This window comes from Chaetodon trifascialis, chromosome 1, assembly GCF_039877785.1.
Source record: "Chaetodon trifascialis isolate fChaTrf1 chromosome 1, fChaTrf1.hap1, whole genome shotgun sequence".
Taxonomy (NCBI): Eukaryota; Metazoa; Chordata; class Actinopteri; order Chaetodontiformes; family Chaetodontidae; genus Chaetodon; species Chaetodon trifascialis.
The window spans coordinates 14,739,115-14,764,954 of NC_092056.1; the positions used below are offsets into that span (position 1 = coordinate 14,739,115).

Consider the following 25,840-nt stretch of genomic DNA (forward strand, 5'->3'; position numbering starts at 1 on the left):
CCCAACAAATTCTTTCACAAAAAATCCATGACTACTTTCTTCTAATGCAGACACACTCAGTCTATCTTTGCAAAAAGCAACTTTTAAAGAGATAGATAAGCTGTTTTTTTTGACAGTCGAGATGTTTATGGATCCAGTTCTTGATTCTTTCTATACTTCCTGCTCAGTACAAAATTGCTGTGATCAATGTCATTGATTCTCCATAGATCCACTGTGTGCTGAGGATCAGATGTGGAGCTAGCTCAATATGGCTATTCCTGTCTGTCTCTGCTATCACTGTTAACCAGCTTCATTGACTGTTTGGCAGATTAGGTGTCGTTTTTAGTGGTCAGACAGGCAGTTCTTTGCAAGTACGAGGGTGTATCGCCACATTTATACCGCACTGTCCAAACAGACTATCTGATACAACCACACATATTTGTTCTTGTTGTCTGTTTTGAGCTGTCTGCCAGGACACAAGCACACAAAATCTGAGTAAACAGCAGAAGTCAAACACAACAACTGGGATGGAAATGGACCATGACTGACCAAAATAACATTGCGTTTAAGCAGTTTCCATGCAACAGCCACACTGAGGATATATTCATCATTGTCAGTCAGTGCGTCAGACCCCTTAAGCGTCCTGGTCAAACAGCTTGACGGTGTTAAATGTTTGTAAACAGGTGACTTAGAGTTGGAACGCTGTGGTTGCTCCAGGCTTTGTCATCCACCTGACCTCATGAAGAGCAGGCATCCTCAGGGGTCTGAGAAGTCAGTGACCTCCACAGTTCACTCCCTGAAGGAAAAAAGAAATCCAGCGCGTTAGCAGTCGGTGTTTGCAGCAGCGTGTGCCAAAGCACAGCTCTATTATGTGAGACACTGCTGTTTGCTTTGAATGATGGCTCTTTTTATTGTTCCATTTTCTGAGCTGCTGCCAGGAAATGACACAGTTCAAAGGTATCATGTGGTCAATTCACTTCAAAACAACATGCTAGTTTACTAACCTGATTACGTCACTGATGCTCTGGGTCCGGTCCTCATCACTGATTGGCTGAGCCGTGTTCAAAACCTTGTATGAAAATATGTAATGCACATCTTTGAGAGTGAAAATCTTTTGTGCTATGAGACAAACACTGGCAGAAAATCATTGGTATATTATTAAAATATCTGATTAATTATTTAGCAACACGATGGTGTGTGTGGATTCTTAATCTCTTAAACTCTCGTTTTCAATTTACTTAAGTGAAAAATAATGTTAAGCACTGAATCATAGTGTCACATACACATGTTGAGCGCATACGGGATCTCCAATGCCATTCTGCACAGCCTGAGAGCAACACTCTTGAAGGCTGAGCTCTCAAAGCTCACAACTGCATTACTACTCAATAATAATATCACAAAAGACTAAAAGCAAGAAATTGTTCGCAGTGATGGATTACAAGCAAGTTTCACGTCTCTGCAAATTGGTTTAGTGTGGTAGTGTGCTGAAATGGATAATGTCTCTGTGGAAAGTAGGAAATCAATGTAAGTCCAAACCTTGGTAGATGAAGGTAGACAGTATGCTTGTAAAGAAAATGGTCAGCGGTAACATAAACTGTACATCATTTTTAGTTCAAAGCTCAATCAGTGTTTGGTACCGATGATCAATGTCCACATAGGCTGTATAGAAATGCAGTCAATGATTTATGCTCTATGGCGTAAAGAAGGTTGAATTCACCAGAAACAAAATAAATCAGACTGGAAATTGTGACCTCTGATTTTGAGATTTTATGGAGAGATAACAACAATCAGGCAGACAAGCTGCTTCTTATTATTCAATGATGCTGTGTTGTATTTATTTTTTATTATCTGACAGGTTGGTTGTTTGAGGTCAGGGAGGAGACCCAGTGGCAAAGCAGGAGCCAGCTGGGACACAGTTGACCCTCAGTCAGAAAGATCACCAGCATAAACACTCAGCAACCTGCTCTGAATATTAAAAACTCGCAGTAGAAAGTTTTCTTGAGACCAATATGTGTTCGGTAGTTGATATTGTCTGATGTTCATTGCTTATTATGGGCCAGGCCGTATCATGAAATTCCTGTGCATCCACGCCTATCCATTCTAGTATTATAAAATCACCATATTTAGACTCCTCTGAATCATGTGTGACACTTTATCCTTCCTCTCAATCATCTGCAAAGTCAAACTTTTCAAAATAGAGATGGCTAAATCCTCTGAAATGTCATTTCTGTGAGTGAGGAAGCGGCACCTTGAAATGATTACCTTTGATCTTCAGTGACTTACAGTGAGGTTTACCATCCTGCCATCAAAGAGCCTTGCAAGTGAATATTGTTTGAACTCGTGGATATGTCATTGGAAAGAAACACTTCCATCGTTGACAGATTATTCACGTGGTAATGATTAATAGTGTATTTCTTTTTTTTAAATCTAATGTAGTAAAATGAATATAGAGCCACTAGATCTCACAGTTTTAAAAAGGGCTTCCACAGTATCATAACATCTCAAGTTTATATGATTGGATGATAGATCGCACACTCTGAATCTTAAAAGAACACTGACATTTTGGGAAATATACTTCCTTGTTGCAAACTCGATGACGATAGGCTTGATATGAAATACAGTAACACATGTTTGCACCAATGTTGGCATGAGACATGCTATTCCATAAGCAACTGTACAGGTATGTATCTGTGTTTGCACCTTCATTCATCAGAATTACAAAGGAATAGCTCCATTTTCACTGATATCATTCATTCATTCATTCATTCATTCATTCATTCATTCATTCATTCATTCATTCATTCAGCAATATTGTTTATACTCTTTTATACAATGTACCTAGTCTTCTGTAATTGATTTTAATACAAATAGTATAGCCTTGGAGCATAACTTCAGTTAATGATATTTTGTGTGGTTCAATCTATGTGTCTAGATAAGGACAGAAATCCACAGATAAACACCATTTCCTAAAAGCCAGATGCTACAGGTGCCAGATATGCTGCATCACTGTGGGTTAAACATGACAGAAAAAGCGACTCCATGAGTGACTCCAATATTTTGCAGTATGCCAGGCCAGGCTTAGCTGGGTTCTAGTTCTAGTTCTGGAAAGCAGAACTAAAATAGCAAAGCACCAATACCTACTAGCATCACCTAAAGCTCTAAAAAACAGTGTGACAAATGACAAATGTGGATTTTCTGAAAGATGAGCATTTAACTGAGAGCTGGGTAACGCCGTGTTGTGAACATTTCTCCACTGACAATCAAAAATGTAATGTTATGACAGAATAACAGCAGTATGAAAATTAAAAATACCTTCCAGTTGTGGGCCTGGCTTTCCTCTGCCCTTGTTGCTGAAGTCTGCTGTATTGGCTGCAGTGGTCTATGGGGTGAGTGAGTGTGACTGACTGGCTGGCTGGCTGGCTGGCTGCCCCCGCAGGCACTTATGGAGCTGCTCAGCTATGAAAATGTCAGAGCACTTTTTTGATTTTTCATGAATTTTCATCAAACTGGCAATATTTGAAACCTGCACAGCTGATTTCAAAAATTCACAAAAGTGAATTTAGTGATGAAATTACATAAAAGAATTCCTGTTGTTGGCCTGGCTGATTATTATGACCGCTCCAGCGCTTTGCATTGTGGGACGCAGTAGGTGAGATAGACTGGTCTGATGCATACTGGACATTTTTCAGTATATACTGTTAGTGTAGTCGGTGACATTGAATAAAGCTAAAGCCTGTAATGACAACAGGACAGAAAGGATATAAGGATGTGCATGAAACCAACATTTTGTTTACAGATTGTACCTTTAATGATGCTTTGGGATTTAGGTGAGGGACAATAAAACAAACCATGCAGGAAAACTTGAGAGAAGATGAATTTTTAATTGAATCTAAGCACTGAAAAAGTGTTTGGAACTCCTTTTCTTCCAAGTTGTGAACACTGCAGCCTCCCTGAAGGCAGGCAGAGCTTTCATCTAAGAAGCATGGCTGCAGACGGCAACCTCAGGAAGAATTATTAGAGAATGAGTCACCCAGCCAAACATGGAGGATATGCCGGACAAGGCTGATAGCCAGAGGTCCTTTGGTGCTTTCAATTGGCCAGGAAGCTCAAGGACTGTGCAGTGGAAAAAAACGGCCAAAAAAAGAGGAGTGAAAGGCTAAAACTCCAAAGCACTGAGAACTACAGTGCTTGTGAGGAAAAGAAGGGACCAAAGATTGAGAAAAGAAACACTGTCTGTGCACAAGAGATGGATGATTTGAAAAAAGAGCACCAAAAAGAGACCTGGACAAGTCAGGAGGGAGCCGGCCAAATCCCTGAGAGGCAGGGGAGGCACTTAAACATGGTCTGTCAGACATGAAATCTCTGCTCCAGGAGAGAAGAAGTCAGAGAGACCAGGATAATAAGAAGAATATGCAAACACAAGAGAGCTTTGAATTCCAAGAGAAATTACAAATGAAATGCCGGAATCTCAAGAAGGAAATCAGAAAGGTGACAGAGCCTTGCAACAACTATAGGTTGTTGCACAGAGCTTCCTGGTGACGTAAATGTGACTAAGAAAAATGAAAGTTTTGTCCTCTGAAAGGAAAGTGAAGGATTAACCAGAGCTTGAGACGAAATGAAAGATGAAATCAATTAGAATGAACAGTCCACTAGTGTCTGAGCCTGAACATGATCACCCTCCTTTTTCTGAAAGTTACTGCAGCTAGATGGCTTAAAGGGGATATGACGTTGTTGATGAATTGTTAATGGGCCAAATGAAACACACTACTCCTTGAATGACATCACAGATTTCTCTGGGTTTGAACTTTGCTGAAAACATTTGGGATTATGTAAGTACACAAAGCAACATAGCAATATTGTTTTTAAACAGTTTAATGCAGAAATATTAGATATTGCGCCTTTAAGTGAAGGAGTGGTGATCCAAATATAAACAACTTCCCCCCCATCACAACTGAAAATAAAGGACTGGAACCCGCAATATGGATTGACTCGTTATTAATATTTCAGTTGTTATTATTTGTTTGATTTGGTTCTTTAAATTCTAAGTAACATTGACAGAAGAACATGAGAGAAATAGTGCTAACATGTTCTTTATCTCTATATCATACCGCTTATTTCCTTTGCTTTTTTGTTCTTCAGATATTCAAGCCAAGGCTGAGTGTTAAAAGGCACTGTGTCTCCAGCAGTTGAAAAATCCATCCCTGAAGTTCTCTCTATTATACTCCCTCTGGCACAAACAGACTTCCACCTACGCCTTGCCTCATATCGATGTGCCTGACATTTTAATGTTTGACTGACGCTTTATCACTGCCACAGATTTTGTCTGAAAGGATGGCGTCAAGATTATGCCAGTTTCCCATCTTGTGTCAAGACACCGAGATGTGGAATATATTTGGACTGAGAGGCTAAATAAATGAAAGTGTTCTGTTTAGTGAGTGAAAAAGCAACGTTCAGTTTAATCTTTTATACTGTCATATCTTATTATTCTGTTTTATAATCTTTACATACAGAAGCACCTTAGGACATCCATCCATTATCTATACCGCCTATCCCTTTCGGGGTTGCGGGGGGCTGGAGCCTATCCCAGCTACAATGGGCGAGAGGCGGGGTACACCCTGAACCGGTCGCCAGCCGATTGCAGGGCCACATGCAAGGACAAACAAACATTCACACTCACACTCACACCTACGGACAATTTTAGAGTCATCAATTAACCTGATGAGCATGTTTTTGGTCTGTGGGAGGAAGCCGGAGTGCTTCCACGCATGCACGGGAAGAACATGCAAACTTCACACAGAAAGGCCCCGCCTGACCCGGGGATCGAACCAGCAACCTTCTTGCTGTGAGGCACGCGCACTACCTGCTGCGCACCGTGCAGCCCACCTTAGGACATGTCCTTTAAAATCTATCTTTAAGTATATTTGCTCTGAGTTATTTCTACAATTTATCAAAATGCCTGAGTCAACCAGTTACAACTTAAAATCTTTTTAGATGAACAAATTAAATAAGAATAGACTCAGTAAAGACTATATGATTTGGCAGCTACAATACCAATGTATTTTAAAAGTATGTAAAAGTAATGGTGTGTTAGAAAAAGAGCAGAAGGACCTGATGACAATCTTTGATCATTTGTCCACACATGAATGTGAAATAACAGAGCAAGAGTTTAATCGTGTGAATTCCTACACCCTTTGATGGAGAAGTAAAGTAAAATGCAGCATTATTAGGCATTTGCTATTTATCACGCCAGAGCTTCAACTGTGTTTTTGAAATTAGCATAATGGAGATGCCATGGGATGAAAAACACTGGGATGAATTGATGAGCTCTGTCGCTCTTACATTAATTGCTGTGTTTGGGTTCTAATGAAAACCAACCAAAGTGCAGCCTCCTTCTTGAAACAATATGAATTCTGCGAGACATACAGTGAAAAGAGGCTTTAATATCCTGCTGCATTTGCTTCTCTCTACGGAAATAGAACAGCTGTTAAAAACCCCATGTGTTGTTTAAGAAATATTGAAGTTAAGAAATATTGTCAAAGTCATATCAACGCACATGACTTTTCAGTGTTTTCTAGAGTTGAAACATTAGCTCAGACAATGCTCGTGTAAACCAAGCTGACTATCTAGTTCTGTCATGAAATTAATAATCACCTGCCTTTTTGCTCTTTTTCCTCACAATTAACTACCAATTTCACAGGCAAACTGGAAAACTCTTGTGTTAGATGTGAAGGAAACTACGTGCAAGAGCCCTTACAGTCAGACAATAATGTGTAACGTGCTACAAATTTTGATCAATTATCTATTTGGCTGTTTTGTACATTTACTAGATTAGTCAACAGTGGAGAGACCGGGGGAAATGGAGAGAGAGATGAGAGTGACATCCAACAAAGGATTCCAGCAACTTTGAATAATTAAAAAAAAAACAAAAAGCAGATTGTTGCTAAAGCCATGGAAGAATTAAAAAGTTTTGATTAGCTGCACATTAAAAGACAAACAATCAAAGTTATGGATCTCGACTGGGTTCCAGTGTAAGAATTTAGACAAAAACAGCAAAAGAAAATATGTTAGTTGTCCCCACAAACATACATATTGATCGATGTAATAGCAGTATCTGACATAGTCCTCTCTCTCTCTCTCTCTCTCTCTCTCTCTCTCTGTGTGTGTGTGTGTGTGTGTGTGTGTGTGTTATTGAGTTTCACCATAGATACAGCACATGTATTTCCAGAGGCTGTGAATCATCTGTCAGACTAAATGAGTTGTCTGATAATTAGGGTTACTGCATCATCACGCAGTCATTGGTCAGCAGTAGACACCTCCATCGCTCACATTCCTGCCTCGTTCGCATTCAAGCCTCAAAGTCGTTCATTATTTTTAATTTTTTTTCCCTCTACTTCTTTGAGGTTGGCTATTGTTTTGCTGAGACGAGTATATCGTGATTTAAGAATGTGATTTATGTAGCATATGCTCCAGTGATCAGTGATTCAGAAAGCTGACAAGGTCTAATCAGTCTGTGCGAGAAAAAAATTACACAGTCAGTCACCTCTGTCTATTAACGCTTCTTTTAGCCAGCAGACGCACACATGAAATGTTTCTCATGTCAATAAAATGAACTTGCACCGCTGATTGCAACATCCTGATTTATTACAAATATGATAGAAAAAGCAACTCCAGTTATTACCCCTGTTTTTTCTCTCTGTCCACTGAATACAACTCTCCCATGAAGGTGCTGATCACATTCAACATGTCTATATCTGTTAGCCAGATAATCACTCAGATGCAGAAACAAATTGTGATGACGGCACAGTATTTGCAGTGAGTGCTGGGTAAGTGGGAGCATATAACTTGATTTGTTGGTGGTGGAATTCTTGGACTTGATGAAAATTGCATCTCAAGTGGCTGTTTCGCTGGAAGCAGAATTTTAGCCTTCATAGACGGATCTACAAACCAGTCATCTCTCAACTTTGCAAGCAATAAGAGTTACATTAATAAGCCTTCATAATAGCAAGGATATGCACATCATCTAAAAACAAATATACCAGTCTTTCAGTCGCGGAAAAGGAAATGCTGGAGGTGGGGCTAAATTATGAGCGCTTTCTATTTCTAAAAGCAAACGTGTTAGCAGCCTGGCTTTTCTGTTAAGAGTCAGAGAGAGAGGCTAATAAAAAGAAAAGCAATGCAAGTGGAAGTGGAGATGGCATCTCTGGGCAGTCAGATTACTTTCTGTCCTAAATGAGTCCACCCGAGCTCTGCAAACAAAACCACATGATAAGATGTTGAGCTGACAGAGAGTCTGACCTCAGTACAGCTTCACGGAGCCGGACTCTGTATCAATCTAATAATCGCTTCAGGATTCAGGCTGCAGCGCCACAAGATGCAGAAGTCTGCTGAAGACTTTCTGACGGTGCTGCACTTTCCAACCTCAAATAAGACTTTATCCACCTGATACTTGAGTAATAAACTCCAATTATCTGAGTGCAGCTTAAATCACTGAACACTCATCTGCTCAATTTACTGTGGAGAATGAATGAGACGAGAGAACACATGGTGATTTTTCAAAGGCTGGACACTGTTTGAGAAAGCTTTAAACTCTTCATGGTCTGCATAACTAAAACCCTGAAATGTAATATTTCTAAAACCGTAGCAAGGAAGTACTAATCTGCAGTTGGAGAACTCAGGGAAATTGGACGGATTGATTCAGAACTCTTACATTATGCACTTCACAATCACCAAATAATAAATAACTAATGTTTCAATTAAGATAAATGTCGTTAAATCAAAGAGAGAAACAGAATAGATCAAACACTTTGGTATGCTGTAATATTCCTTTAATGATAAGAGAAAATGATCCTACTGCTCATTCTACTCTGCAGTAGAATCTCATAATGTGTTTTTACAGATAAATGTAAAACCATAGCATACTGTGATCACTGCTGCCAATGAGGACAAAGTATTATGACTGTGACACCCAGTGGAAACCTGCGGGATGGGTAGCTTGAAAAAAGTGTCAGTCAAACTAAATGTAGCTGAATAACCCAGAAATCCAGCAGCATATAATGCAGCTTCTAAAGATCCTATTCAAGGGACAGAGGGTGGTGGTCTGAGAAGAAAATTGAAGTCGAAGAAGAATAACAAAAATTAAAGTTATGTCAGAGGACAGACAAAGGATAACTTCTTCTTTGGTTTAATTTCGCTTTGTGTTTAGTTGTTCAAGTGAACCTTTAGTGTTTTTAGATTTTAGTTATAACTGCGTACTCTTTCTTCAGCATTCACGTTGTACACCACCTCCTAACTCTGGTTTTGAAATGTGATTTCTAAATTAAGTTTTTTTTGCTTGCTAAAAAGAGTTCAGAGCATGGTTAAGGAGCAAAGCAGAGGCCTGGAATTGGCACAGTTAATGATTGAAGCCATTATAAAAATGATCCCGTTGTTCAGCAACTGGAAGTGATCCCCCTGACAAAGGTGTAATAATTCTGATTTTGTCTGACTTGGTAGTCTGCATCCAACAGGTAACGCTCTCTGTCAGTCTTACACAGTCGCAGACATGAATACTAACAACAGGTGAAGGACTACGCCTTAACTGATCTGCTTGGTTTCACCTGTCAAACCAAACTCTGCTTACATTTTGTACTGTAGCTCTTCTCTCTCAAATGAATCAGCACATGAATGTAAATTAACATACACATTTTTTTTTTGTTTGATCTCATATTCTTTTTGGCTGCTACACATGGAAATGACAGTAAATGGAGGGAATGAAAAAGAGCTGTCACGCCTGTGACACATGGGACACAGCAGCAGCAGCCAAAAAACACATTTCTCGCTCTGTGCCAGCATGCCCATACTGAAGCCTCCATTTGACAGAAGTGATGCTGCCAACATCCATATTCATTATCACCATGGCTGCCACAGTATTGCTGCATTAATGATTCATTAATAGACTCATTGCTGGAATATTTAAGCCCTGTATGCTTCCAGTACATTGTAAAGATAGAATGCAGAGGTATAGCTTGCTGAGTTGCAGGCCATTAGTGTATTTAGATTTTTTCGAGCTGACATTCGAGACTAAGTCTGGCCAGGAAGCGCAGGAAATGAAATAAGAAGATTCAGATTTGATAATAATACTTACATTATATATAAAAAGCTGCTAGGACAAACATAACTTTAATGCACTTGGTTGTTCATCCAGTTTCTGTGCAGCTTCCCCTAATCCATCATAAGTTTTCTGTTTATTATTACAGTGAACAATTTAGCTGCATTGTATTTAAAATACTCTGCAGTGAATCTAATCCGTACCTCTTCAAAAGTAACAATGATTAAAGATTTAATTAGGAGGTTAGTCTATGAAAGCCAGGGGGCTTGATAAGGTCTTCCTATCTAATTTTCTTTGTCTCAAACATTGCTTTTAGCACAGAAAAAAAATAGAACGGCCTCAATATTCATCTATGATCTTCATTTTAATTCTGGCACAGTCACTGATTCCCCTGTTTTTGCCCTTTTGCAAATGCAAGTAATCTAGCATCTTTTTTTTGTTTTGTTTGTATTTTGCAGTGTTCATCTTGCACCAATCACTTGTGTAGGTATCATGGCTGCTTCAGATTAAGACTTTTAAATAATCTTTTGACTATGTTGCTCAATGTATGCCGATATTTTATCCAGGAGAAGTTCAATTTATTGAAATGCTTGAACAGCCAGTTATCTCTTTTGAGCAATTGTGAAACTCTGGCTGCCTGACATAACTTCACTCTGTACTATATGTCTTAGATGTGGATTCAAAGGATTTAAATGACCCACAGAAATATGTGTGAGGTAGTGAAGTCTGTATATGCAAAGGTGACATTCCAGTACAGCGTGAACATGCACATCTTTGTGCAGTGGAGCTTTGTACTGACAAAACGCAGACATTCAAATGAATTAACACAGCCACAGAGTGAATGTTTGGCTGAGTGTCTTGGAGAAAATTAAAGACTGAATAATTTAAGAAGTCCACATGTCCTTGTGTGTGATTATTCTAAATGGGTTTGAGGCTCAAACATACTCACATTTGTTCTTCACCAGAATAAAGATATATTTATTCTGACAGGTTCTTTTGGGGTTGCATTTCTATTTTGTCATGTTTTATTATGAGTGGTGAACACAAAATACTCCATTAGGAAGACAGTGTCCTTTGTTTAACAACCTGTACAACCTCTGAGATTTGTAAAACTCATTATATGAATTTATACGGTCCCTGTACACAGTGAAATCATATACCAGTGTTTTCTCTGCTCGGAACAAAGGGACCTTCCACCAGGGTCCAAACAAACACAGGACAGGTCAGACACACGTCCTGTATCTGTGGTTTTCTGCAGCCACGGAGCAAAAGATAGCGCTTATGAAAGAATGGTGGGGAGAGGAAGAATGGTGAGAAAAAAACATAAAAAAAATAAATATGTATATGGAGGAAAAACGGTGAGAAAACAAAAAATAAAATAAATACATAAATGAATATATACTTCACATATATACACATTCACACGCACACGCACACACACACACACACACACACACACACACACACACACACACACACACACACACACACACACACACATATGTATATGTGTGTGTGTGTGTGTTTTTTCCTCACTGATATTTGTGTGTTTTTTCTCACTGTTCTTCCTCCATATATATATATATATATATACCTCATGATAATGGGCCAGTGTCGATCTTCCTTAACAGCAGTGAATCCAGAACAGAAGGGGATGTAGATTGGCGGCGGGGGGAGGGGACAAATAGAATGAGGGGGGATATATGCTGTCCATGAGTATAGTGCTCCATCATTCAACAATGACACTTTGTAGAATGTCTGATGTAAAATTTATAGGAAAATGAATAGAGCTCAGAATCACATATTTGAATATTTCGAACGTATCCTGAATGGCTGCAGTGAGGAGCCAGTGAGGTGATTGTTATCTCATCAATCGATTCTGATGGGTTTCCCCTCAAATAGTATCTATTTTACTCCAGGTTGCTCTTACTGAGTGATAGATAGTTCTCTTACTTTTATCCTCCTCCTCAGCAATCTCTATGACCAGATATCTGCATATGGATGTGGAATCTGTAGGCTTGGGAAAAGATTTCAGTATTGAAAGTGTGGTTTCGGCTTGCAGTCTGTTTGTAGACCGATCATGTTGGAGAAGGCTTTGCTGGTGTGATGCATGTTAACAGTGAAAGAGGTTGAACACATGGCCAAAATGCAATGTCTGAACCCATCATCCTAACCCAGCCATCATCTGACTGTGATTTAGCTTTTTTTTTGATTTAGCTAACTCGTCATGAGATGATAACTGCTGGGCTCCAAGATCGCCTCTTCAGAATAATAAAGATGCATGTTATGAACCAGGATGTGTGCTGACCTCATGGCCTCTCCCTAGACTTGCAACCACCTTGCAGACTGCAACAGATCAGCTAGCTAGCTTGCAAAAATTATGCATAGTTGCAAAGTTTTCAAAGTTATGGCCACTGCATACTGTAGAAATTAACTGCATCTATTCAGTTTGTCGTTATCCTGTCACACACACAGGATGTCCTGTCACAGGCTTTTGAGGTCTTTTAGTTGTGCTGTAGCACCTCCTAGTGGCGGTTTTGTTTGAACAGGAAGTAACGTGTCTGCATAGGATGTACAGGAAGTACTTGTTGTGTGGTTTCTCCTCAAGCAGACTTTATTGCATTTGCTGCCCTCCTTTTGTTTAAGCTCGTGAAAGCATCATTTATCAGTTTCGATATAACCCCATATTGTAATCGTGTTTGGTGATATTTGTGAGGAGGACGCTTTTGTGACCTTTGATAGCTATATGATGGCTTTATTTAGATGTAACATGCTTGCATGGTGTTGAGCTGACATTAGCTAAAACTACATTCATGTTAAGTGCGTTATTATTAACAGACATTTTGGTAAGCCGTAGCTGCCTTGTCATTGGGCCAGCAAACACTACTGAATTGCTCATGTACCTTGGGATGTCTACAACATCACTCTTGTGTCATGAACATGACAGCAGCATCTTCTTAAAGGCACAATAAAGATGATGTCAAATTGTGTCGCCACATAATGAGAACAGTACACAGGAATTTGACTTAGAATAATATAGCTTTAATTTCTTAATGTTATTGACTAGTTTTGATGTTTTACAACTCTAACCTTGCCCATTATGCTGGCACTACTAACAATGAATCAGCTCTGATGGTACCCCCTGGAAAAAAATCTTTAAGATGCTATATTATTTGCAATTGACCCTGTATTGTCTGACAACGCCATTATTGAGTCTTCACAATGAGTGGGACCATACTATTGGGAAATAAAGCAAATAACATTTTTTTTCCTTCTGAGCCAGCAGATGAAGCATTAAGATGGCTCTTATCTCCATCTGGTGCTGAACACTCGGGCTGCAGCTCAATCAGTTGTCTTTTAAATGCCTTTTTGTTTTTCTCCAGCAAGATTTCATCTGTGGCAGCTACAATCTGATTTCCTGTTCGCATGGTAAACAAAGTGATTTTTTCCCAACAGATGGATTTCATACGTGCTCATTATTAAGCTTGACAGAAGTCCTGAGGCTGATGATAAAAAGTTGACGTGTACATTATGTTGAATCTGCTTTTGATCTTTTAATGTGGTCTTAAAAACGTGAGATAAACCATTCATTTGTATGCCGTATGGCACACAATGGACACACACTGAATTCCTTTGATTGAATTTATTACATTAGCATTTATACATGCATTAGCATCAGAGTTATTGTAATAGATGAGAGCAGCACATTTAGGTGCTTTGCCCTAAATAAGAATATTACTTTTTAGCTATTTGGAGCAATAATCTTATTGCCAGTCAGACAAACAATTACATCTTTACCAATCAACAATCAGCGTCATTATATATAGAAAAATAAAAATAAAAATAAAGAGATAGGTCTTGACGAGTGTCTTTTTAGTGTGCCTCCGTCAAAGTGGATGAACCTGACAAACACTGTCACTGAGGCTCTTCTGATTTGCATCAATCAATCAATACAGGCAGAATGAATGACTCATCCTAAGGATTCATAAGGTCAGAATTTAAACTTGTAAGACCTTTTGGTTTCTGACTCAACACTTTAAAAAATGGCATTCCCATTAGCCTCAGCTGTATTTTGCATTTAGTCCTAACTAGCTATTGTTGGCATACTAACATACTAACAATTCCTGAACGTGGTGTAAAGATTACACCTGCTAAACATCGACGCGTTCTCATTGAGAGCATGTTTGAATACTGACTTAGCATATAGTTCAAAGTAAAGCCTCACAGTGCTGTTAGCATGTAGATTCTTATTCTTTTTTTGTAATTGGATTTTTTTTCCCGCCTATAGTTCTGTGTGAGAATTTCAACAGAGGATTCTCATATAAGGGGCTGCACGGTGGAGCAAGCAGGTAGTGCGCGTGCCTCACAGCAAGAAGGTTGCAGGTTCGATTCCTGGGTCAGGCCTTTCTGTGTGAAGTTTGCATGTTCTTCCCATGCATGCGTGGGTTCTCTCCGGGCACTCCGGCTTCCTCACCTTGGTGACTCTAAATTGCCCCTAGGTGTGAGTGTGAGTGTGAATGGTTGTGTGTATGTGCCCTGCGATTGGCTGGCGACCAGTCCAGGGTGTACCCCGCCTCCCGCCCATTGACAGCCGAGATAGGCTCCGGCCCCCCGTGACCCGAAAGGGATAAGCGGCATAGAAAATGGATGGATGGATGGATTCTCATATATCTTTGTCTTATGTTCTAAACATCTTTGCTCCCTCTTTTTAAAAGCATTTTTTTTCTTGTCTCCTCGCAGTTTGGTTGGAAGAGCTGGAAAGCTGATAGAGTCCATTAAGACCTTAAGGGCAGATTCACTAATGCTTTTATGCCTGTTTTTGAGGCACACATGTGACATACTCTACCTCAAACACATGCATTATTTCGCAAACAGCTCGTTTGTGTGTCATTTCTATGTTTGCACCATGTGCCTCTTCCTCATTGCAAACACATTTAAGGGAGGATCGCAAATAATAGGAGAAGACAGGTTAACAGAGGATGATAATGTATTTCGCTGGATTTACTGAGGTCATCCTATTTGTGACTGTCAGTTTTGTGGGGAAAACTCGCTACCTCTGAAAAGGAGACAGGGCAGATGGGACTTACTAGAGCAACAAGAAGGTTGTAGTGGCAGAAATAAATGTGCTTTCTAGCCCCCATCACTTAATCTCCTTTTAGTTTCCTATGAATATGTGCATTGCCACTAAATGTAATACTAATTCAACACACACACACACATATATATATATATATATATATATATGAAGTTTATTTGATATTTTTCTGAATAATATTTTGGGTAATAGTAACAGTTTATCTCAGGTGGAGCTGAACTGAACTCCAGCCAATCTCATAGAAATCCCACCTCTGAAGTGTGCCGATCAGCTTCCCTTCACCGGTGCAGTATCAGCATCAGTTTAGGAGCTGACTGCATAATGAGCTGCTGTTTAAGTAAATCAGATGCTGAATACACCCAGATTGCCCTCAGAAACTCAATGAAAACTGCAGAGTACATTTGTGCCACATCATTTTCTGAGGAAATCTGTACCTCACTGTGACATTACACTGTACACACTTGAGTGACTGCTTAAATATTTTATCTCTCCATAGGCCAGAATTCAATAACTACATCAAAATTATATGCCACATCCAGCACAGTAATTTTGAAAACACAGATGGCTCTCTGATTGCCCGAGAACTATTTTGCTAAAAACTTGTTGATGTTATTATGGTGGAGCTTGTTGAAGGACGGCTTATTAAGCTGTTCATAAACGCCACATTTTTTTCAGGTAATTACAGCTGCAGAGGAGAAAGGTATTGCCACAAATGTAACAGGCAGCAGTTTGAGCCACAGTCTTCACTCTGTGGCTCATTGTCATTCCCTGCATGTTACTGAGCAGGGTTTGACGCACACATGGATGACGTCATCCAAAAAACATTTCTCTGCCCAATCATCATGAACCAATAAGTAAGAGAAAGTGGCCAGCTCTGCAGAGAGAGCAGTCTCAAAGGAGACTTTGACTCAAACTAGCTTGGTATTGTTATCTGTTCTGTGAATAGAATTTTGAATTGGTCATACAACAGAGTATTAAACAAAAGACAGACATGTTCATTTCCTACCTGTTTTATTATTTACTGGTTGGAACACTCATTAGTGCTCCAGCAGCTCTGCAAGAGCTGTTTTTCTCTCCTCTGCGGCTGACCTCTTGACCTGATATGATGGCAATGGTCTGGGTGGTGTCTAGCACAAGAAATATACAGAAACTAAACAGTCGGAGGAAAGGTATATACCTCTTCCTGGACTTGCCAATTCACAGTATCAGAAAGATACACTCCATTTATGACTGAGCATGCTTTGGCTTAGTTAGCCTCACACAGGAAATGTGTTGTCGCACTGTCAGTTGACCCAAAACAAACAAGATGGTCAAGGATGTACTATATGTGAAGATAAGAAGTACAAGTGCTCACTTTCTGTAACTTTTTCAAATTTCACAATCATTTGCAGGTCTCATTATTGCAGTTACATAACAGTCATTTTTATCACAATTTTCTCTAGAGTGGAGTGAACCGGACAGGGTCGGGTTTTAGAGACGGTGCAATATTAGTCTGTCGAGCAGTGGTGACCTCTACTAGCATAGAGAGAACAGTCATCTCAAATTATGTGCTTCACTTTAGTGACTCTGCATCAGCAGATTTCACAGATATTAAGGACTAAAAACACACTGTACACGTTCTTCACCGATCTATACCGCTGCCCTCCCCTGCGTGTCTCTCTTGTTTTTCTGTCAAGTTAACTGCAGTGTTAAGTGTTGCTCACAAAACACTCTGGCAAAGCTCAAAAGCTCATGCCAAGAAATGACTTATTGGAGCTATTATTATAAAAGATAACATTTTATTAGCTTTTAAGACAAAATTGTTTGAAAGAAAAAGAAGAGAAAAAAGAAAGAAAAAAACAGTGTTTTGAGGAAGGACATGTTTACCAATGTTGTAGACTTGATTCCTTCAGCTGCTACTACTGTAGATCTCATTCTACATTTTACTGATAGCACCTTTAAATGTCATATCCAGCCTGAAAAGAAAACACGTTCAATGAGCTGCAGGTCATGAACAAAATTCTTTGTTTGTACAAAGTACTGGGTTTGACTTGCTTGTTTGCTGCAAGAGCTCAAGCCTGTGCACAATCTTGAAATGGCAGTTCAGTTTGTTCAGCCAAGGAATGGCAAATGGCAGTGCAGATAAGCATCAGAGAATAGTTCAGCATTTGGTCCTAAGTTCAATATAGTTAAAATGTGAAAATGATGCACGTTTTGCAGTGTTTCTTCTACCCACTATGATTATACTGTACGCATTAGCCATGAGACTTCAAAGAACTTTAAGTTACAGAGTGATTTCAGTAGCTGTATAGAAATCAACTTGAAATACCTCGAAATCTGGACATGACAGATTGCATTCATTTCAGGTCAGTGGGGAGCAACTGGCTTCAAAATAAAGCTGCCGTGCTGCTGACAGCACGGCAACTGAAGGGTTGTGTGGCTGTGTATAAGTTGCAACTACTGGCAAAAAATAAAAGGTCAGATAAATGTGTTCGGGTTTTCTGGCAGTTGAACAGCTTAAAAGTTTGACATTGTAGAAATTTGAAATTATTAAAAGACATTACCACACACACGGCATGAAGTGGACGGCACAGTGTTAGTACAACATTTTTTAATGTTGAAATATACAACAGGGCTCCATTGGAAGGACTAACGTTCACACCCTTTTATTCATTCATTCACTTTGTTTAACTCGAGCACAATGCTATAATTCTCAATGCACGGCAGTACCAAAGCAAAATTTCCGCTCTTTTCCGATGTCCAAAAACCCTATTTCAAGGAGAATGGCACCCCTGTTGCATAAGATTGACTACAGAGAGGCACATTAGCTGAATTCAAATGGCGATTCTCTAAACGTAGAAAGGATCTTCAATGATATTCAATACCCTGGCCTTTTAAATGGAAGAGCTGTTATGCAAGGCTGAAATTCTAGCCTCAGTGTAGGTATTTTTGTAGAAGGGAGAGAAGCAGAGGCACTGTGACATACAAACATTGTGTAACAGGGTCAATATGTGCTGCTTAAATTACCCAGGATTTTTTTTTAGGAATGTGGAGCACCAGATTGCTATCTTTCTGTTCACACACAGCATGCAGGGATGCAGCATGTTTTCCCTGAAAATCCTTTAAATGGGCTTTTTTTAATTGATTAAATTCTGTCTTTCAAGTGTCATGAAACACAAAGGAAACCCCACACATATATATTGTCCCCATTTTTAGTAAAAGCAGTAAGGGACTGTGTTGGAGTCAAGTCCAGGAATGGGTGGATTATACAGCAGCAGAGACATATGAAGGTGGTTTGTATGGACTTATTTAGACAAATCTATATCTCTTCTGCCTTTGATATGCAATGCATGATTATGTACGAACAGTCCACTTAATACTTTCTCCATTCAGTTTCTGCACTTACCCTTGCAGACAGCATGGGCTGGTCCTCCTTATTTGAGTGCACAGAGTACGTGTTGGTGTGTAGGCTCAAAGAGGATATATCTTCCACAGCACTTTAATAACTTGCAACCTGCCAGGCTGGTTTTGTCTGTGCTGGCGGAGCCCTGTTATCAGTTAGACAGACTGTCAAGACAGACATCGAGTTTTCACACAATCACCCATCAAACCGCCCCGCTATACTATCTCTCCTAAACATCATGCATCAAACCTCACTGGAAGAATTAGATAGTGTTGCTGCCCACACACACATGCACACACACACACACACACACACACACACACACACACACACACACACACACACACACACACACACACACACACACGCATACATGCACAGACAGATCAAATCAATGGCTACCTTCCTCCACACCAGGAAGTGCTGTACAGTAGGAGGCCAATGGAGGAGTCCACCTACTCACAGGATATTCAATTGCAAGCATGTACTCTCTATCTCACTGCTGTTCGCATGGGATCAACTACATTTACACATGCACCTTTGGGCAAGTGCTGCTTGTGTGTGCACACCCACACATGTAGACTCAACATAGAAACACGCACGAACACTCGCTCTCTGTCACATAGAAACATCTCATGCTATGAGCCACACAGAAATACTCAGCAGCAGCAGCGGGATTTATGAATGAACTGAGAGGAGAAGAAAACGGCTCAAAGTGCACATCTCTCTTATTTTCAAAATGTGCATTAGGTTTCTATTAAAAAATATCCCCAGAATTTGGGTTTCATTGGCTGATAAAGAGCTTTATCGGTTGTGAGGTCAATTTTGTAACATCACAAGATGAGCAGTGAATATTTTACCATTAATGAAGCTAAACGGGAACATTTTAGGGGGAAAATAAATGCATCTTGTACTTACATCCTGAAAAATAGGCTACTATGAACTCTTCACATGTCAGTAAAATATGTAGCATCATGTGCTATATCTGGAACTGTCTGGTGCTTTCACATATTTTCGAAATGAGACAGAATGAGGTAAGGACCACGCAATTGACCATGCACTGAACGTGAAGGAGTGCAACTGGGGGAGCGGGACTGAGAATATTAACCGCAGAGCCTGAGTCCATCCCCTCCTCCAGGCCTCGTGTTCGACATCAGAAAGAAAAATCCGCTCATTAGGACAGAGAGAAACACATATATCAAACGCAGATAGCTGTCAGTTCTCCTCTGGGGGATTGAGCCGTGGTAGCAGGGCAAAGCTGTGTGTCTTTGGGCCATACATTGCTCATACATGTATATTTACAGTCCGTCCTGTGTGTGTGCTGTATACCATGGCCATTGTACAGTATGGAAACTGCTACATTGCTGATAAAACTAATATTAGAAGGTTAATGTGAAATAAGGTTGCCGGTGTTGAAGCATCTGTAGGACTCAGCGGAGGTCACCATGGAGTTAAAAATATTACTACATTGGCTGAAATTCTACAACACAGCTATTAAATTTTTTATTGGCTTAATCATGTTTTTTCATTCTGTTGACTTTAATATTAAGAGCTAAAATCTTGTAAATGGGAGACACTCAGACTTGTACAATTGTTTGATTGTTTGCCACTGATATAATGAGTCATGGGTGGTATTAGTGTCCTTGGGGATGCAGGAAGGTGGATGTCTGGGAAGAATGTGTTGGTTTGTGCTGTTTAATGGACTGACTGTCACACAGAAGAATACCTCTGAAACAGATGGTTACCTGAGTGGGAAAGGTCAGTGACAATCTTTCCTGCCCTTTTCTTGGCCCTTGTGTCGTGCAGGTTTTTTTTTTTTTTTTTTTGAAGGAGGCAAGTTGGCAGCTACCAATCAGCGGTGCAGACAAAAACACTTAAGCTTGTCACTAGAACAGGAGGTGGAGGAAAGCCTGACACTGATGGTGTGTGATCGGGGAAATTGGACCATGATTAGTTGTGAGATGTCAGGCCTCCTAGGCTGTGACTGAGCTTACATTGTCTGTGGGACCTTTAATAGTGATGAATTGTTGACTGACTGCTATTGTTGGTGATGAAACCTGTCACAATGGGCTGCCCGGCAAGCTTGGATGAAATGAGTGGTTGTAAGTCACTAGTGCATTTTTATTTGCTTCCACTGATACAACGAACAGAGCCATTAAAAAATAGTAATGCTAATAGTAAAACATGTTTAATTAATTATTCATGAGAGATACAGGATACATTTGGTCATGATAGTTGATACTGTAGAGGCCACACTTTACACTCACAACACAGCTTTATTAATTCCAATTAGTGGGACAAGCCTACTGGATGTGATGAAAGGCCTGCAGGGCTGAAACTGTCCTGCTAACTGTAATTAATAAAGCCAGAGAGAGAGCATACAGGTCAGCCTCTACATATTATTATTACTGAAGAGTTGTTTAGCCCAGCACCTATAATGCTCTAATGGATAAAACCTCACTGTGTAGATTATGGGGATTCCTGTTGTATCTAAAAATCCTGAAATCCACAACAGACTGGATCAATAGCATGTCACAGAAACACCCAACAGGGTAATTGTGTACCTTAATACTACCTTAAAGAAGAGGCTCATGTCTGTTTCTCCTATCTCAGTACATTACTCACATGACAAAAGTACACTGAGTAAGTTATTGGTTGATTTATTTGAGTAATGGCTGAAATCTTATTTTAGCTGTGATTAACTTAAAATGTTTTTTTGTTTTTTTGTACGGAACAAGGGCTGTGAACTTTGTCTCCCATCTCTTAGAGAGATTACATTGACCAACAACTTGCTTTATTTACTTCCGGCATGTGATTATATCCAATTACAACCTGAAAAAACCCAAACCTCATACCAAACCATGACACTGATCCCTCTGGCCTACTATGACTTATTTGATACTCATTTTTGGTACTTCTTCCTTAAGTTCCCACAGATTTATCTCATATTTGTTGCATATCAAAGTCATTATATGCACAAACACATGCACACACATGTATTCATATACTAAGTGCAACTTTGCAGCAAGTGCATCTGAGAGTGAGGATAAAGTTAGTTTTTCCACTTTTTTGGATTGATTGATCTGTCACTTCAGGGTGATTTTTCAAGTTTTCCCTTTGTATAAAATGTGATATCCCTCAGTTGTCCAAAAAGAAATTAAAAAAAAGTACTTATGCACATACTATTTTGGAGGATGATGATGCCTGTGACATTAGTGTATCATAACTTTGTTGAAACATTATGAACTACAATGAAAGATCTATAATGACCTGTCTAACTGTTGCAGTGCTTCTTTGGAGAGTCAGACTGTTACCACCCAGCACTAATTGCAGCAGCTGTGCGGCTGATCGTGGAGGTAAAAAGCCTACAAGCAGCTGCTTTCAAAACACGGCCCTATATGTCTGCTTATACTTTTGCGTACTTTAATTGACCATTTTTATGCCTCATGTTTTGGCTGCACCCATGCCACTGTGAGGAAAATGCATTCAACGTTTAACTTCTCAACTCCTGACGACTCCAACCTGTCAGGTGTTGACCCCCAGAGACTGCAGGAGCTGACTCACCGCTCCATCAAAGTAAGCATAATAATCGTTTTGGGCGTGATGATCACTTTGGGAAATATCGCAGTTCTCCTGGTGATTACTTCCTCCGTGGCTGGTTGGTCAAGAAACTCTCGGTACTTTCTCCTCTCTCTCACTGCTGCAGACTCCGCGTTTGGACTGCTGGTCATGCCCTTGAATCTCTGGGTGAGTCTGCTGAAGGACTACACTGAAGGGCCAGATGCTCTTTGTCATGTCGTGGCCTTTTGCAATGCCACCGTCTACTCCACTTGCATGTATACTCTGGCCACGATAAGCCTGGAGAGGTACATCGCAGTGTTTTACCCGCTGCAGTACTCGTCTCTGATGACAAGAAAAAGAACACTGCTCCTGATTGCCTTCGCCTGGTGCTTCCCTCCCTTTCTGCTGTCGCCAATATCATTTCCAGGCGGCATTATTGAGGTTCATTTCTCGACTGCATCACTGGTCTGCAATCCATCTTACTCCACAAACGTTGGATACTCTCTCAGCTTGACATGTTTCATATTTTTCCCCTGCTCCATCATCATGACATACGCAAACCTGAGAGTGTGGTGCGCTGCAAAGAGACAGCGACTGAAACTGCTCAAATACGACCGTGCGCGTCGCAGCAGACACAACGTGGCGTCCAGAGTGCTCGTACCTGTGATGGCAGCCTACTTCACCTGTTGGACCCCCTGCATGGCAGCTATGATCTACAATGGTAAGCAATGAATGAATGGGGATAAACCTTCAAAGGGGTGTTGTGAGGAAAAGCTGACATTGTCCTGTTGAAAAAGAGCTTCTAACATACAGCACAACATTTATTTATCAAAGTGGATATTGGTGGAACATAATATAGATAATGAATCACTGGATGTCTGAGGCTTTTCTGCAGACCCAGCTGTCTGGCATCATGGTAACAGTTATTGCATAGTTGAGTATGAGAACACATTGTTAGGCTCCAGTTTGCATTAAAATTGGCATTAACTGTTGTAAAATGTACAAAAACTGCTCTTGCAACACACTTATATTTACATAGTCATCTTCTTTAACAATGCAGAATATTTAAGGATTATACAGTTAAAGTTCTGGATGTGGACCCAGCTGAAGAAGTGCAAACTTCCCTTGCAATGGCTATTTAGGCACATATAGGAAATTAGCTTTAAGATGTTTTGGGTCACCTGATGTTTTTAAATCTACTGGACAAAGTCAAAGATCAACCAGGGCTTTGTTGATGTTGCAGTATCAAATGTCTGGGCTCAAATACAGCAAGAGAAGTCAAATGTATAGGTATTTAGATGCATTTCCTTTTTAAAATAAGTAAGTTGGTGGTATCCATCGATTTCAGCTGAAACTGTGCTCAGAGAAATAGCTGTAAAAGTTATTTATGTAATTCTGGGCATGAATATACCGATTCAAGGCCAGTTTTATGACTCAGACTTTTTTTTGACGTTTTCTCATTTACCCCCAACCATGTGCTGTCTTGGAGTAATCAAGACTGAAAGTGGAGTCACAGCTGAATATTTTTAGAAGTGAAGACCTTTTCCAAAGAGGGCTGTAATTCATCTGATATGGATGAAAATCCCTGCAAAATGAAGCTGACAGTCTTAACTGTAACTTCAAAGTGTGCCGCTGTCCAAACGCTAGTGAGCCTCACTGTAAATTGGTTGCCTCCACTCCACCAAATCTATCAGTTAATTTTGTACTTTCATATCTAGACTATAAATGTTAATATGATGGCTTCATGTCGTTGCTCTCAAGGGAAAGACGCACATCTATTATCAGTTGACGTATTACATGCTCACCTATGGTTTTAAAATAAATGTATCAGTTTATGATCATTAACCAGCCATAGCTAAACTGTTTCAGGTGTGACCCCTTTCAAGGAAAAGGTTTTTCTCGTTCAGAAACTGCTGGCCTGTGTTGCCTTGCTGTGGATACTCGTCAGTCCTCATGTGTTCTGCCCCACAGCCGTCTCAGGTAGCAGAGTACCAGAGTGGATTGAGTTTGTGGTGGTATGGCTGCCAACCTCCAACGGTTTCCTCAACTGCATCTTCTACTTCTGGATAAACCGAAGCTTCCGCAGGAAATTCCACCTCGTCCTCCAGAGGCTGGCTCTGAACCTCTGCCCCGAACTGGCTGACACCCTCGGGTGCTGCAGTGCTTCAAAGACACAGTTTGTGTCAGGAATTCTGGATAATAACAACAGCGTCCATGAGCGCTCCTCCAGCGTATCCTCCACCTGCACCCTGTTGAGCTTGGCCTAGGACCTGACTGGCACCACTGGCTCGATAAAGGACGCGAACAGTGACCTCTGTGCTGTCTCATATTTCCTTACTGAGCTGGTTAACCAAAGCCAAGTTATTGGATTAAGGTACCATGGGTAAGATTAGAATAACTGGTTACATGGGTTACAATGCAACGGCTGATACTAAGACGGGCTATGATAGCAAATATTTGAAATAACCACTGCACAGTCTAAATCATTATCATTTGCCTTGTATTGATTATTGTGTTTTTTTTCTATTTTTTTTTTTAATCAAATCTCAGTTTCATAGTGTTCAGCTGACTGGAACACAGGCTCAATTTATAACTTATTTGGATTTTTTTCTTTTACAAGATTTGATTTACTGTCAGAGACGGCCTCTTAAAACACCTTTTAGTTGTTTTATAGTTAGCTATCAACCTTGCCTGTGCCCCAGAAATGCCTCCCTTTATCCTGCATATAGTTGTATAATCAATCTTTTAATAGTGTCAGCTGTTGCGTGCTTTGACTTGTTGCTTGCGTGAATACACTTCACCTCAAATATTTCGGGTTAGTCAATTAGTTCATCACAAGAAAGTGATATTTAGACTTCTATTCATATGAGATATTTGTGAACTAAGATCACCTTCCGATTACAAGCACTTTGAAGGATTGAGGCCATCTATATCTTCTTCCATTTAAACTGTGTGTCGAAGACCTTGGCATATAACAGCTGGGAGAAGTTAACCTTTAAGTCACAGCATTTCAGTGTATGCAAGGAGAAAAGTAATTAAGCAGCTACACTGTGGAAAGGTCACTGCGTTTGTGCTGGCAAAGAGATAAGTTGGGTAACTTCTGAGGCTGTGGTTATTTATTTTGAGACATTAAGCCCACGATCTGCCTCTCAGTGTCTTCTACTCTGGTATGGATTCAACATGGCAGTGCCCATGATCCTCCTGGATAAAGTTAACTGTTATGGTGAAGTTAACATTCAAAAAGAAACTGAAATTCACAAATGTTTTATGCAGCCTATTTTAGCCTTTGGGTTGCTGCTTGGTGTCATTAGCATTAAAGTTTGCGCGCCTGCAAATGGTGACCCTCCCCCAAAAACTTCACGGTCTGCCATTAAATAATGTGAGAAAAATGATCGTCTTAATAATGACTTTTTGCATGTATACAATTTATGTTTCTAAATTCCTAATTTTATAAATAATGAACATTTGCTACTGTATTGGTTTCTGGATGATTTGTTAAATAAAGCATTATGCCTTTGAATGGTGTCATCACTTGGTCTGAGTTATGTCTTTACAAATGTATCATCAGTTTAAAAAAGAAAAAAGCCTCACTGCTCTCCACACCACTAAAGGATAGAAGAGACCTGTCAAAGGAGCAGTGAGGAGCAGAGTAACTTCCTCACAGTACCCGAGTCTCATAGAGTTGTTCACTCCTATGACAGCATGTTACTGCATGAGCGGCTCTACCTTGTCAGAC

General features: G+C 40.0%; 1 protein-coding gene across 1 annotated transcript; it reads left to right on the forward strand.

Moving 5' to 3' along the window:
• Window positions 1–22,023: 22,023 nt before the first annotated feature.
• On the forward strand, window positions 22,024–25,621 carry LOC139336009 (adenosine receptor A2b). The gene is made up of 2 exons (XM_070969842.1): window positions 22,024–22,825; window positions 24,076–25,621. The coding sequence occupies exons 1-2, from the start codon at window positions 22,024–22,026 to the stop codon at window positions 24,369–24,371; spliced, it is 1,098 nt and encodes a 365-aa protein (XP_070825943.1). The 3' UTR covers window positions 24,372–25,621.
• Window positions 25,622–25,840: the final 219 nt, after the last annotated feature.